The sequence below is a fragment of the Chelonia mydas genome, chromosome 25, assembly GCF_015237465.2.
Source record: "Chelonia mydas isolate rCheMyd1 chromosome 25, rCheMyd1.pri.v2, whole genome shotgun sequence".
Lineage (NCBI taxonomy): Eukaryota > Metazoa > Chordata > Testudines > Cheloniidae > Chelonia > Chelonia mydas.
The window spans coordinates 13,521,679-13,535,656 of NC_057858.1; the positions used below are offsets into that span (position 1 = coordinate 13,521,679).

Here is a 13,978-nt window from a genome sequence, read left to right on the forward strand (position 1 = left end):
TCAAATAAATTTGTTAGTCTCTAAGGTGCCACAAGTCCTCCTTTTCTTTATATCCCAGATGCTGGCATCTGGGATTTGTTTTGTTAACTGGGAATAGAATCATTCTTAATGCACCTGCAGTCATGTTTATGGGGAAAAATGCTGCAATTTGTTTTATTAAGATGATGGTCAGAATCATAGCAAGGTCAGGCTGGAAGGGACCTCAAGAGGTCATCTAGTCCATCCCCCAGGGCTGAGGCAGGATGAGTGTGTGTCCAGTTCTGGTGCCCAGAATGCACTGGCAGAGCGGAGATATAAACTCAGGAGTTCCATTCCCATTCATACACACTTTCCTTTAAACCACACAGATTACTCTGACCAAGATTCAGGGGGAAGTGGAATTTGTGCTTACGTTCCTGCTTCTCATGCTCTCAGGGACTGAAAATATACTGCAGCTGCTGTGATTTGCCCAACTGAAGAAACAGTAAGGACAACTCACTGAAATGTCTTTTGGCCTCAGTTTGCCCATCTGTAAATTAGGGATATTCATCTACTTCACTTGGGTTTTGATTAACTAGAGAGGAAAGATGTTCTTATTGTTACGGCACTGGAGTGGGAATTCAGGATCCACAGACTTCCTCTGTCACATTGGGCAAGTCATTTAACTTCTCTAGGCCTAAGTTCCCTATTTAAAAAAGGGGGAAACTGAGTTTTCCCCCCCAACCTCCCATGGATGTCAGAGTTTGCAAAATGCTACCTAGCATAATAAAACAGAGCATTATGGAGCAACTCCTACCTGTCAGAGAAGTTCATGGGTTCCAAAGAGAATCTTGTCCACTTCTCCTGGCTGGGCAATATGCCTGCAATGAAGGTCCTGGGGAGGAAGAAGGGATATTTTAGTACACCCTGAGCTGGACTATAGAGGCATTTGACGAAACCTCACTGGCAACAGAAAATGAACTTAATGGCAAAGTTTGTCCCCATCCTCCCAACGAAAGAGTTGTTTTCAAGCTATAATTTATTTTATTTCTGTAACCTGGTAGCATCAACCACTACCAATTTGCAACAAAAGGATACATCTGAATAGAGAGAAAAAAGAAAAATGCAACAAACATATGTTTTCTAAATTTAGAATTTTAACTGCTCTGATAGAGGAGCTCAAGACTTCCCACATGCACTGCCTGCTGTTAGTTGTAAGTCACTGATGAAGGGGATAGAGCTTTTTAAAACTTAGTTACTTGAATCCAAGGATAAAATAAGAGGGTAGTAAAAATACCCCGGACTTTTCTACACTACAGCTTCCACAGGTGGAGAATTACAGGTCCAATTTTTGCCAGTGTAGCCACAGCCTTTGTATTATGCTCAGATTAAAATGATACAATTCTTAGAAGTATTTAGAAGCTACTGTGTTTCTCACCCTGTGTCACAAAAATCCCAGCTTTAATTAACCACATTAGGTTAATATTCCAGGGTGTAGCCCAATGCTCTTAAATTCTTAACAATAAATGGTTCGATCCAAACACCTGTTAGAGTTGGAAACAACATGCCTGTTTCTGATCAACAGCTTCCCTTTAGGTGGATGAGACTCTATGCCAGCACATCGGGTCACACCAATGACTAGCACAGCAGGAGCTCACTATGAAGTAGTCCTGCGGCTTTGTCACTACCCATCTCCACCCATTCCCCCTCCCCTTGGCCAAAGAAAGGGCAAGACCATGTGGGGGATGGGTATTAGAAGACAGACCTTTTTTGTAAAAAAATTAAGTCCCCGTCCCCTAGCCTTAAGACAGTGCCTACGAAAATTTAGGACAGGGACAACACTGACGAACAGGGGAAAACAGCTTTATTTCAGGAAGGTTTCCAGCTGGTTTCAGTTGTTATTGTACCCAGTGAACTCATTTTAGTAGCAGAGACAACTTAGCCAGATGCATGTAACAACGCAATACTTGTCCAGTGCAGTATCGTTTAGTTTAGTTGGGCCTGTGACATGAACATGGCTGCTAATGGCAGAAGAAACACGAGATTTAAAATGTTTAAATTTTAAACTGTTAGATTTAAACTGTTTGAAATGGGCCATCCTGATCACCACTACAAAAGGTTTTTTCCCTTTGCTGATAATAGCCCACCTTAATTAATTGGTCTCATTACAGTTGGTATGACAACACCCATTTTTTCATGTTCTCTGTGTATATATCTTCCTACTGTATTTTCCACTGCATGCATCTGATGAAGTGGGTTTTAGCCCACGAAAGCTTGTCCCAAATAAATTTGTTAGTCTCTAAGGTGCCACAAGGACTCCTCATTAAATTTAAAGGATTTCTCAAGGACAAACAAAAACATAAGAGTCTTTGTACTTAGCCAGATGAACAAAAACTTTGAGCTGTGTAACACAGAAAAGCAGCCTAAAGAACAGGATTTCTCTAATCTCTCCCTCTCTTTTTACCCAATTCAAAGAGTAGGAGCAAAATTTGGTAATGTAATATTTAATAGCTCACCTGACTTTACATCCAGAAGTTTCTATACTACTGAAGCCAGGATCTTAACATTTATTCAAGCATTAACAACCTGTATCTCTGAATGTAATGAACAGATTCATCTTTGGAAATGGCAAAACAGCGAAGTACTTGAGAGGCTACACAGTCACCTATTTGGCAGCAACTTCCCATGCTAACACTTTAAATCTTTGCATTTCACTTTTTTTGTTTTAAGTGACTTGGAAAGAACAGCTACAAAATGGTAGATGCAAACCACCGCCCCACAGTGCAGATGAAACAGGTTATCTACGTGACTGGTCACATCTGAGATTATAACCACAGTTTACAGTGGGAGTTTCCGTAGTGTCACATACGGAGAAAAGGGGGGTGGGGGGTAACTTCTTATAGAAGCTTCCTCATATAGGAGGAGAAGATAGAAGTGCTAGTTCATGCTCTTTAGACTGGCTCATGTTTCCAGAGCAGTTCAAGGGTTGACATTAGTAGGGTTCTACTCATGGAAGAGAATGCATTGATTTAAGGATAATCACAGTCAGTTATAAATGAGGAGACAGACTTGGGGCAGTGAGGAGGAATGGGGAGAAGACCCTTTAATTTTACTGTTCCTTAGAAAGGCATCTCACCCAACTTATTGTTCTACTTTGGATAATTATTTTTAGTACTCTTTTAATTAAATGTTTTGCACCAATACTTTAAAATGAATGCTAACATATGGAAATATATCCTCACCCCAAACAGCAAGTCTTGCAACAAAAGGGCCATGTGGATTCAGAAGTACGTCCATAGATGTTTATGGTAGTACAGCTTTTTAAAAAATAAAAGTTTTATCTCATCCTTCACACACTGCACTACTAAATGCTTTAAAGCACTTAGTAGCCTGATTCCTATTTACGCAGCCCACTGAACAGTTAAGTTTTTTTTTTTTTTAAATAAAAACAGCAAACTTTGCCATACTATTGGAGGGGCAGCCACTTAAGTTGCATAATCTATTCAAACCTTCCCCCCCACCTTATAGTTTACCATGTGTACTGTATGAAAAGTTAAAAACAAAACCAAAAAGTAAAAAGATGCAGCCAGAAATTTAGCTGGGAGTATAACATAGTATCAGTTCCAAAGGTTAAGCACATCAGTACTGGACTGTAGGTGGAGAATAACTATGCACACTGAGCATCAAAACTCCTCCTTGGAAGCTTGGCTTACAATTTCTGCTAAGCCACCAAGAATTCTGAGTCATTTCCCTCTTCAGAAAGATCCAGAACCATTTTCTTCTGTCCAGGAAGGCAGGGTAACTGCTGACTGCTCAACTGATGCCAGTGTCTCTCTTTGGATGAAAGAAAAATAGATGGTATGAAAGCAGCACACCTTTTCTGCACATCCCCCTGCACACTTAAATTGGGTTCTATTAGTTTAGTGACCAAACAAGCTACATCACCAAGGGTCAGTGTGCTCAGACACACACAAAACTGGGTCGGGTACTTAGCGTCTTTTTTTTTTAATTTCAAGATGATAAAGCAGAGTCTAACATAGGCTTCAACAGTTTAAAGAAACAGTTATGGAAGCATAGTTAAACAAAGTCCCCTGCCTAAGACTATATGAACAAGTATTTATTAGTTTCTGGGTCCTGATTAAACAAAAAGGGCAACCCTTACTAAGTATAGCTCATCCTATTAGTCCAATGCTTTTCTAATTACCGGTCAATTGAAAATCATTGCCATTGCTACTTCAGTGCTTTTATAAGGTTTCAGTAATGCTGTATAGACCAAAGGCAGCTGGCTTCTCTTTAAAGTATTCCATGCTGCATCCCAAACATCTGGCTTAGACAATAATAAATATTTCTTTTGCAATCAAAGACTACAAATAGTAATACACAATACAGCAGTGTAAACATGGAAAGAGCTACTGGACAGACTTGAACTACTAATTTATTTATTTATTAAAAAGGTAACCACAAGTTGTAACAGTGCAACAGAAATTCATTATTCTACCCCCAAACAAAGCCTCTTGGGCCAAATTCAGCAACAAATATCCTTGAAATGCCACTGAAGTCAGATGGATTGCAGAGGATAATATATCCCTTAACTAGGCCCACAGTTCATTGATCAATGTTGCCTCAGTTTTGGTATTAAATCCATTCAGCTTTCATCAGAGGACAAAACACTATGTCTCTATTAAAAACTACATTAAGTCATGCATCTTCACAAAGTCTTTACTGAAAGGTACAAGCATAGTTAACTTGATTTTTTTTTCCCCCAGCAGCAGCAGATTTGTCAGAGATCTTAGTCTGAGGATATGTCTACACAGTGGAGGCTATCCTGGCATAACTAAGTTACCAGAGCTATGCCAGGACAATCCCATAGCACAGATATAGTTTACACCAAATGGGGGGTTGGGGTGGGGAGGAAATCAACCACCTGACCCCCCCCAAAAAACTCATCCTATTAGTGTAGGACCACCAGCTCCCTGAACAGCAGCAGCTAGAGTGATGGGAACATTCTTCCATTGACATTACTGACTTAACCCCCACATAGATGCAGTTTAGATACACTGGTCAGGGCTGTGGATTCTTCATAGCCCTGACCAACAGAGCTATGTCAACCTAACTTTTAAGCTTAGACCAGCCCTAAGAATGTGTTGCTCGAAGTGATAATTGCATTGGGTGTTAAGCAAACAAGGCCCAAGGGCAAGAAAAGGTAGAGGCACTTCTTCCCTTGTACAAAATGAACTTGAAATCTAGATTTCTGATTCATATCAAGTTTTTGAACTTCTAGCAGTCATCCTCCATCTTGGTGAATTTTGTCACTGGACTCCCATTCTGGCAGCGTCATGAGACTCAACCAATTGCTTGCTGGGTTAGTGGTTTAAGTGCTTCGCTGCTGCTTAATGTACATAGAATATGGAACGTGGTCAGCACTAGAAGTGCACTCCCGTACACAGTATGCCAGAGTTTCCACTGCAATGTTGAGGGTATGTTGGTACTGAAGTTTCAGGGAGGTAGCATGTTCTAGTGGTCAGATCTAATCCTGCCTCATGCAGGCTCCTTCTGTATTTGGATGAAATCAGTAAGCCACTCTATGGCACCCCCTCAGCCATGAAGCGGGAATGATACCTGCCCCAGGTGAGGTATAGGGAATATATTAGTTAAGTGCTCTAAAGTTGTAAAATTGTATTTAAGTAGCATTATTCAAACAATGTTACATTGGAGGCCAGCAGAGAAGTAGTTAAACCAGAAACCCACTTTACTAGTTTTCATTTAAAGAGTAAACTTTAGTACTACTTCAGCTAGTAAAGGAACATTTTACAATGGCATGGAAGTTAGTTTACAGTTTGACAAATGGATTGCACACCACATTTAAAAAAAACCAACCCCCCCCCCCCCCCCCAAACTGATAAGGACGGTTTGCCTGCCCAATCTGTGAAATGCCATAACATGCTGTTACTGGCTCCCACGCCATCAATTTCTTCAGAGTTTAGGTTTTAGGATTTATTTTTTTTAATTGAGAAAAAAATTATATTTCTAGCCTTCATTGCAGTGAAATCAACCCTGTAATTTAACAGATGTAAATCCCATGTTTATAGACAGAACTCCCCTCCCAAATCCTCCCCCCCCCCCAGCTCTGAAAAGGTATAAATAAATTGTACTCATTTATCCTAATGGGAGAGCAACTCTGAAGCCTAATGATAATGTAAAACAGGAACACAATTTGCTAGATTATTTTAGCTGAAACACCCAGCTACTCTAGGATTGTTTTGAGAACTTTATTACTATCTTGTCTTCCACACCTCTTCAGAGTGCCTTACTCTTGATCGAAACTGCTGACAGCAGGAATGACTGATACTGTACTTTAAATTTGAAATATAAAATTTACACATTTGAGTTGATATGGTAATGAGGGTAAGTTTACAAGGAATTGTGCTGAATTAAAAATATTAAATATTTCTAGGTTATTGATTCTAAATGACAGCTGAAAAAATATTTTGATTTCCAATGAGGTGACAGAACTGAAGCTCTATCTAGGGATTTATCAAGAGAAGGAGGATGATGCAGGTATAAAAAAAGGATAGTTATCCAACAGCATTAGAGATGTGCATTGGGATTTTTAACATTTTGGACTTCAGAATACAATCAAAACCAAATGTGAAACATCTCAAGGAGGTGATCTGTAGTCTAATCCCGTGAACTACGTGCTGTTTATATGTATATACATATAGCCACCCCTATATCCCCTGCTCTCCTGCCCGGAAAAAGATTAGTCTATCTTTCAAACAGGAATTCCAGTGGGAGCAGTTTGGAGATTACAGCTACTGTGCATGCATTAGGATAATCTAAAGGTTCACCATGGTAGTTTATGTAAATTGAACCAGATTGTTTCATTTTGGGCAGGTAAAAGTACCTTTTTTTTGCCTTCCCACCCAAAAATCTATTTTTATTCAGTTTTTAAGTCAGATTTTGATTTCCTATTAAAATGATCAGGGGGAAAAAAAAAAAAAAGGGATATTTACATGAATTCCTATGAAGAGTTTCCATCCCCTATAGAACACATCTTGCAATGCATTTTCACATGCTCTTTATAGTCCTGAGGTAATTCGATTGTGACAGGCCAGGTATGAACAATGGCAAAAGAACAAATCCTAGAGAGGGTGAAGTTAAGCAGTCACTCATTTTCAGTGCCACTAGTCCTTTTACTGTACTATGTAGTTAATATCAATGTCTGTGCAGGTACAGTTGTTTATGATGTTGCACACACAAAGGGGGTGGGTTGGGGTGGGGTGGAGATGAAAGAATTTTTTTGGATTTTTTTTTTTTAAAGTATCTTGCTCAAAAGGGCCCAACTGGGACCTCTTTGTCCTAGCTACTTTACAACATACAGTAAGAAAAAGCCCATATCTCAGAGCATAGGGAGGGAGGAAACTGCATCATGAGAGGCTGAAGCCATGTTCCCATTCCCCCCGTGACAGTGTTTTGGTCCCATGAGGCGTTGCAAGCCCTTCACAAAACATCCTGCGGCTAGTTGCGTTGAGACAGCTATCCACGGTACACTGCTCTATGCATCAAAGCAAGCACTCCACCAACACGATGAGCGTTGTTTAGACATGCATGACCAACTTAATTACTGCAGCGGCTGGATGTCAACTTTGCAGTGTAGACAAGCCCTGAGTGTCTGGACACACAAAATCTCTTACACACTACTCTCAGTTTCAAATTCACCTCTAGAAAAGTGCCTCACCCTGTTCTTACAGGCACAGTTCCCTTTCATATACACTAAAAGTGCTACAATAAAATAATTAGTAACAAAACATCCAAATTTGCTTCTACAGTATTTTGCAATATAAAAAAATCATTCCTAACAATTACTCCAGAGTCCGTACACTGGTGATATTACATACAATCCACACATGACACTTCTCCCTCTCCCAGGAGTATTAGCAGAGTTTGAACTCTCAGCCTTCAGATCCACATCACAAGGCTTTCCCTTCAGCTACAGATATAGTTAGATTTGGGGGGGGAGGAGAAGAAGGGGAGAGAAAAAATGAGAAAGATGCTGTCATCCTGTGTGTAGATTAGACCTGCCCATAACACACTTTGCTAGTGGGTTATGCAACTGTTTAGGAGACAGTGGTAGAATGTTGGATTCAGAAAGGTAACCTATTAGTAACAGTTCTTTGAGAGTACCACCTCTGCAAATTTACACTTCTGGCTTTGAATTTATGCCAATTCCAAGCCAGAGGACCCAAAAGTGGGACCACAGAGGCCCTCAAAGAAGAGTCCTGGTTCTTATTCCTGGTTCTAGGAACAAAATGGTTTAGTGGTTACAGACAGCAGAATTAGGGTGTAGTAACACCCCTTTGTGGGTCCTCTGTGGGGACTGAACCCAAGACCTCTGGATTTAAAAAGGTATGAGATTACTACTTGAGCCAAAGAATCAAAGTCTATTAACATGGCAGGAGAAAGTCACAAACCTCTCTGCGGACTAATAAAAAGGGGACAGTCACACAGTGGTAGCATGGGTTACACAAATATTTGACATTCTTTCTGAAAGGGAGCATAGCAAAATGGAGGAGACTTTGGGCTGTTATATTAGAGACCCAGGGTCTATTCCCAGCTCTGCAGGAAGCAACTTTAACTGCTGAGTAATGACATCTGCAACATTAGTGAATGATAGTTACCTCCCCTAACATAACAGTGAGGCCTTGGACAAGGGCTGTGATTGGCACAGAAATATTAGCAGCAATCAATGCAAGGGCAGGGGATTAGAACTCTCGATCTCCTGGCTTCCAGCCCAGTGCACTTTGCCCCCAAGTTACAGGGTACTGGGTCTCATGAGAATCTCTCTCACTTTGTATCCTCAAAATCCTGTTACAGGAGGAGCTTATTGAGCTGTTGCAAGAGTTACTGCATCAGGGGCCACAGGCACATTGCTCATGATCTGTTTGAGAGATCTGGAGGCATAGATAGCGTTTTTGTTACATGCTTTTTTAAAAAGCACACATTTCACATGATTCATACTCTCACATGCCAAGAATCAAGTTCAGCCCTTCTTTCCCCAAAATACTGCTACTCATGCTCCAGGGCATGGCAAGAAGGAAGAATGAAAAACTCAGATGCTCTAGACTCCCCAAAAGATCTAGGGTAAACCCTTCTGATATCACTAGTATAATCTAGAACCAAAACCTATGATTTCTAGACCCTGACTGCTAATGATTTGGGAGTATCTTCTAACACCAAATACATTGCCCAAAACACTACTATTTTACTCATACTGACCAGATTTTCTTAAAATTGCCAAGAAGTCAAAACAAAAAAAATTAAAAATGAAGATATGGGAGAGGCAAAGAGAAAGTTTTCAATAAATAGGGCTTAAAAGAAGGAAAATTAACACCAACTCAGATTTCTCAGAAAGACCATTACTCAAAAGTCTGGCTCTAGTTACAAAAAGCCAGGGATGCCCAAGGCTTGCTGCACCAGTCAGCAATTTACAAAGCCAAAGTGTACAGAGCAAATGCAACAAAGAGGTCACAGATATTACATGGAAAAATGCAACACTGGCTAACCTCAGACAGAGACCTAACTCAGCACAAAATGGAGTGCATTTCTTTGCAGGTTGATTCAGAAGATCAGGCAGGCTCAAAATACCCAGATCACGATTTGGTTGACTACTCATGAATAGAAACACCCCTGATTGTCTTGGGTTGCGTCTCTATGGACTCCAACAGAAACACAAGCACGCAGTCTGCTTTTCACTCCAGATGTAATTTGCTTCATGAAATGGGGGAAGAAGAGGGCAGCTTCCCAGGCAATCCTGAGAACAAATTAGTCCCCCAAACCCAAGCAGTCTATGAGAAGCATCTATTGCCATCCCAGACACTGATACTTGACAAAATTCAGAATATGACATATTAGTTCATTCATCCCCTTGTCAAGATAGCAAAGGTGTCATTTTAGACAGAGGTAGTCTCATGACAACTCATTTTCTTTGGACAGATCAGTTTTGTTTGAACTAAATTTAAAATCAGTTCTCAAAAACAGAAACAAAGTTAACTGTAAAGCTATATTCATCCTGCACAATTTATAGGGGGGGACCTGCTCTCCTCCCAGAGGGTACCCAGATGTCTGATAGAGGGTTTCACCAAAACATTATGTAGTGTACAAATAAATGTAACTGCAATAACATCTTACCCTCAGTGCTAGTTTTACAATTGCTATTTTAAAATTGACACAGTCATGGATAAAGTCAAAGTCATCTTCTCAGTTCTGTCATCTAACACAAAAAGATGAACAAAAAAACAAAACAAACCCCACCCTCTGTCCAAAAAAGGAATAAACTGCTGAAGAAGAAGATCCACAGTCTCTTCAGAAAGGCCAGGTCAAGTCCAAGTCCAAAAAATTATGTACAGCTGTTTCACCTTTGTCTACCCAGATGTAGCTTCCTAGAGAATGTACTAGTAAGACTGAATCATTAACTCACAACAGGTCTGAGTGAGAGGCCGACTCATATGAAAAACTAAAAACAGTTGTGTCTTTTTGTTAAAAGAAGACAATAGCTAATAAGCAGACAAAAAAGCTGTTGATTTAAAAAGAAACCGCAGTGCATTTTGTTAAATACAGAACTACAGCAGACAGAACTAAAAGCCAGATTATACTTATTTACATTGCAGGAAGTAGTATTGTGTCAACCTGATTGTCCAGGGGTACAGATCAATCAATCATATTGACTTTGATCCTGCACTGAGCTCCATTGAAATCAATGCCTCTCATGCATACCTACCTGTGAGAAGCTCCTTGCAGGATCAGGACCTTTGTGACTAAAATACTTCCAAGGACGCTATTCTGGTGATGCTTCAACAATGCTACCAGACAGATTTTTATTTTTACTTCTATATAACTGACCCTGTCAGCTACTCTCTCCACTGGATTGTTGTGTTGACAAAGTGTGTTAGTGAAGGCATAATTAATAAACCTAGTGAGGCAAGTAATCTACAATAGCTGTATAAACATTTTTCAAGAACTGGAATAACTATTTTCAGGAACATACATTTTATTTTTGAAGGGGGGTACCTACCATTTTCACACACACAAAATAGCTAACTTGACATTACAAAACAAGTCTTCAGCAATAATTTATATTTTCCATTCATATTTAATATATCATTTACTTATAGAACATCCACAGATTTAAAGTGATTAAAGAGAATAGAAGTCTTACTAGTGCAGGCTACAGACAATGGCAACATCCAAAACAAGAAAATAACCAGGTGGTAGATAGGACATTCCAACATGGCTGGCTGTAACTCTTTTAATCAGTAAGTGAAGAGTCTTGGTCTTTCATTTGTCTCTACAGAATCCTCAGGGAATGTATTCCATCATTCTCTCTGGTGTCTCCTGCTGTGATAGGCTGGGTTCAAGTTTCTGCCATTGCTCTACAGCCATTTATTGCTTATTGAATGCCAAAGCCTTTAACTAGCAATCAAATACCAGATAAATCACGTTTCTTGCCACCCTCCTCCATTTAGCTTTAGCAACTGCTTGATTCCTCCTGAAAATTGGGTTTCCACATCCCCAGCTCCACTGCTGGTTACTTGAAATGTGGAAACAAGATTTCTGGAGTTGAGCATAACACTTTACAGCAGAGAGAGATGAAGAACATTTATCATTAGCACATCAATACTTTTAACCACCCTCACTTAAGTCTGAACAACAAGTCTAGTTGAGACAACTTAGGAGTGTTAAAATTAAGGAGGGGGGAGGGAAGAGAAAATCAGTAAGGACTGATTTAATGGAGGGAGTCCAAACAAGGGCCTGAGGGCCACACCTATTTGCACAAAATGAAGTTGACTGCAGCCACCATCATTAATACAGGTTTCAGAGTAGCAGCCGTGTTAGTCTGTATCCGCAAAAAGAAAAGGAGGACTTGTGGCACCTTAGAGACTAAATGCATCCGATGAAGTGAGCTGTAGCTCACGAAAGCTTATGCTCAAATAAATTTGTTAGTCTAAGGTGCCACAAGTCCTCCTTTTCTTTTTTCATCATTAATACAAAATTCCAGAATGTGGTGCCTCATCTTGATTCAGATTGCCTTCCAACATCATGATGGAGCACCACACACTGTGAGCTTGTGGTCACCACAGGCCATGCTTCTATATTATATTAATAGATCTCTGTAGAGCTAGAGGGTTGTGGGTCACATCTGGCCCATGGACTGCACTTTATCTTGGAGGGGGGAGGGAGACAACATTTTGTTGCCAACAGTTAGGAATTTTACCTTTTGAGGGAGTCTAAATGACGGTGATAAATTTGCAAGCATCCTTTGACACAGAGAAGACAGACGGTAAAGAGATTCACACAATGAACACAACAGAACTTACAGGTTGAGGTAACTTTTTTCCTAGAGATGTTTGCTAAATAGATTAATGGGAAATGAATATAAATAATACAAAGGGATAAACTAACACCATAGTAATCCAGTGAACTGAACACATCTGATCATTTATCAGAAGTTTGTGGCAGTCTATATCAACCATGAAACAGAATTTGAGGTTTAACCAATTGATCAGATTTCTTTCTGCAAGAGATGACTCTGAAGCCCCATCTACACTAGACAACAAATCATTACTGAAAAAAGTTCTTTAGGTGTTAGGCTTCATCTATACTGGCTGTTTAGGATCTATAATTCTCCACCAGTTGTAGGGGCTGTGGTGCAGTCAGGGGATGCATGCATTTTTACCTTCAAGGGAATAGAGAAATAATATTTTCTACCATTTGAAATACAGAATTTCAGATGGTCACTGGTTCCTTAAGCCAGCAATGTTATTTTGACACTTGTACAGAACTTGATATAGCAATACACATACCCATCCATCAGACAAATGCCATCTTTTCTCACTGCTAAAGATCAATGCAGATGGAAAGTTGGAGTACAATCTTATTTCTGTAAACCATTTTCATTCAATAGGTTTCAGAGTAGCAGCCGTGTTAGTCTGTATTCGCAAAAAGAAAAGGAGGACTAGTGGCACCTTAGAGACTAACCAATGTATTTGAGCATAAGCTTTCGTGAGCTACAGCTCACTTCATCAGATGAGAGCTGTAGCTCACGAAAGCTTATGCTCAAATACATTGGTTAGTCTCTAAGGTGCCACTAGTACTCCTTTTCTTTTTTCATTCAATAGGATCACAAACACATCACAAAATGTGGTTTTCCAGTAAGCAGTTTACCCAAAAACAAAAATGTAACCATTTCTGGGGTGGAAGACAGCAACCAGATAGGACATAATTACAAAGCACAAATGTTCTGCGAAAGGGGTACTTTGATTAGGAGGTTAGGGCAAAACTATACTCTGATGAAGAGTCCTAGAAGACCATTAATGTACATACAAGACAGATTAAAAGAATCTTGGTCCTTTTTTTTGTTTTTAAAAAGGTCTTTGGTCTAGTTACTTATATAGTCACAACTGTCATAGTATCTCAACACCTAACAACAGAGGTGCCTTTTCCAGAACTCCTTGAGCAGTGATCCATGTAGTTTAACTCAATTTACCAACTAGCACACCTACTTCAACTTCCAGGATTCAAACATGTGGTTCTAGGTGGTGAAGGGGCTTCATGAACCCTGATGTTTGGCTTGCTTACTAAGCCATCACCTCCAATTAGTGATGATAAATTTTTTTGTTGACCAAAATTGTAATACAACCATCTATGGAGAATTTTTATTAATTCTTATGAAACAATGCAGAGCCGGAGGGAAGTTTCAAATGCCTTATGCATATACTACTGAAAAAGAAATTATTTTGAAAGTATATGTAAAGAAAAAAAATCAATCACCCATTGCGCCTCTTTTCTCTGATCCCAGCTTCCCTATACTACAGTGAAATACATGACCCCAAAAGTAAGAGTTGGAAGATACATCTTTAAATCAGCAAAGAGTACTAACATGCAAGAACCTTTACCTCTTGTAGACGCTGACAAAGTCCTGCGGAAGCTTTTCTATGTGCAAGTTGCTTTGAGGTGGTTATAA

General features: G+C 39.7%; 1 protein-coding gene across 19 annotated transcripts in view; it reads right to left on the minus strand.

Annotated features, from left to right (window-relative positions):
* GATAD2A (GATA zinc finger domain containing 2A) overlaps positions 1–13,978 on the minus strand; it is a 112,350-nt gene that overhangs the window by 64,721 nt on the left and 33,651 nt on the right. For 17 of the 19 annotated variants that reach the window (XM_037886093.2, XM_043535749.1, XM_037886090.2 and 14 more), the window contains one exon: positions 776–853. Coding sequence is in view for 3 of the 19 variants with exons in the window: in XM_043535747.1 (XP_043391682.1) it covers positions 776–853 (78 nt within the window). In the remaining 16 variants the exon portion in view is untranslated. Of the gene's footprint in view, positions 1–775; positions 854–3,671; positions 3,746–13,978 lie in introns of those variants that run through there. The other 2 variants (XM_043535743.1, XM_043535745.1) reach the window with 2 other exon arrangements.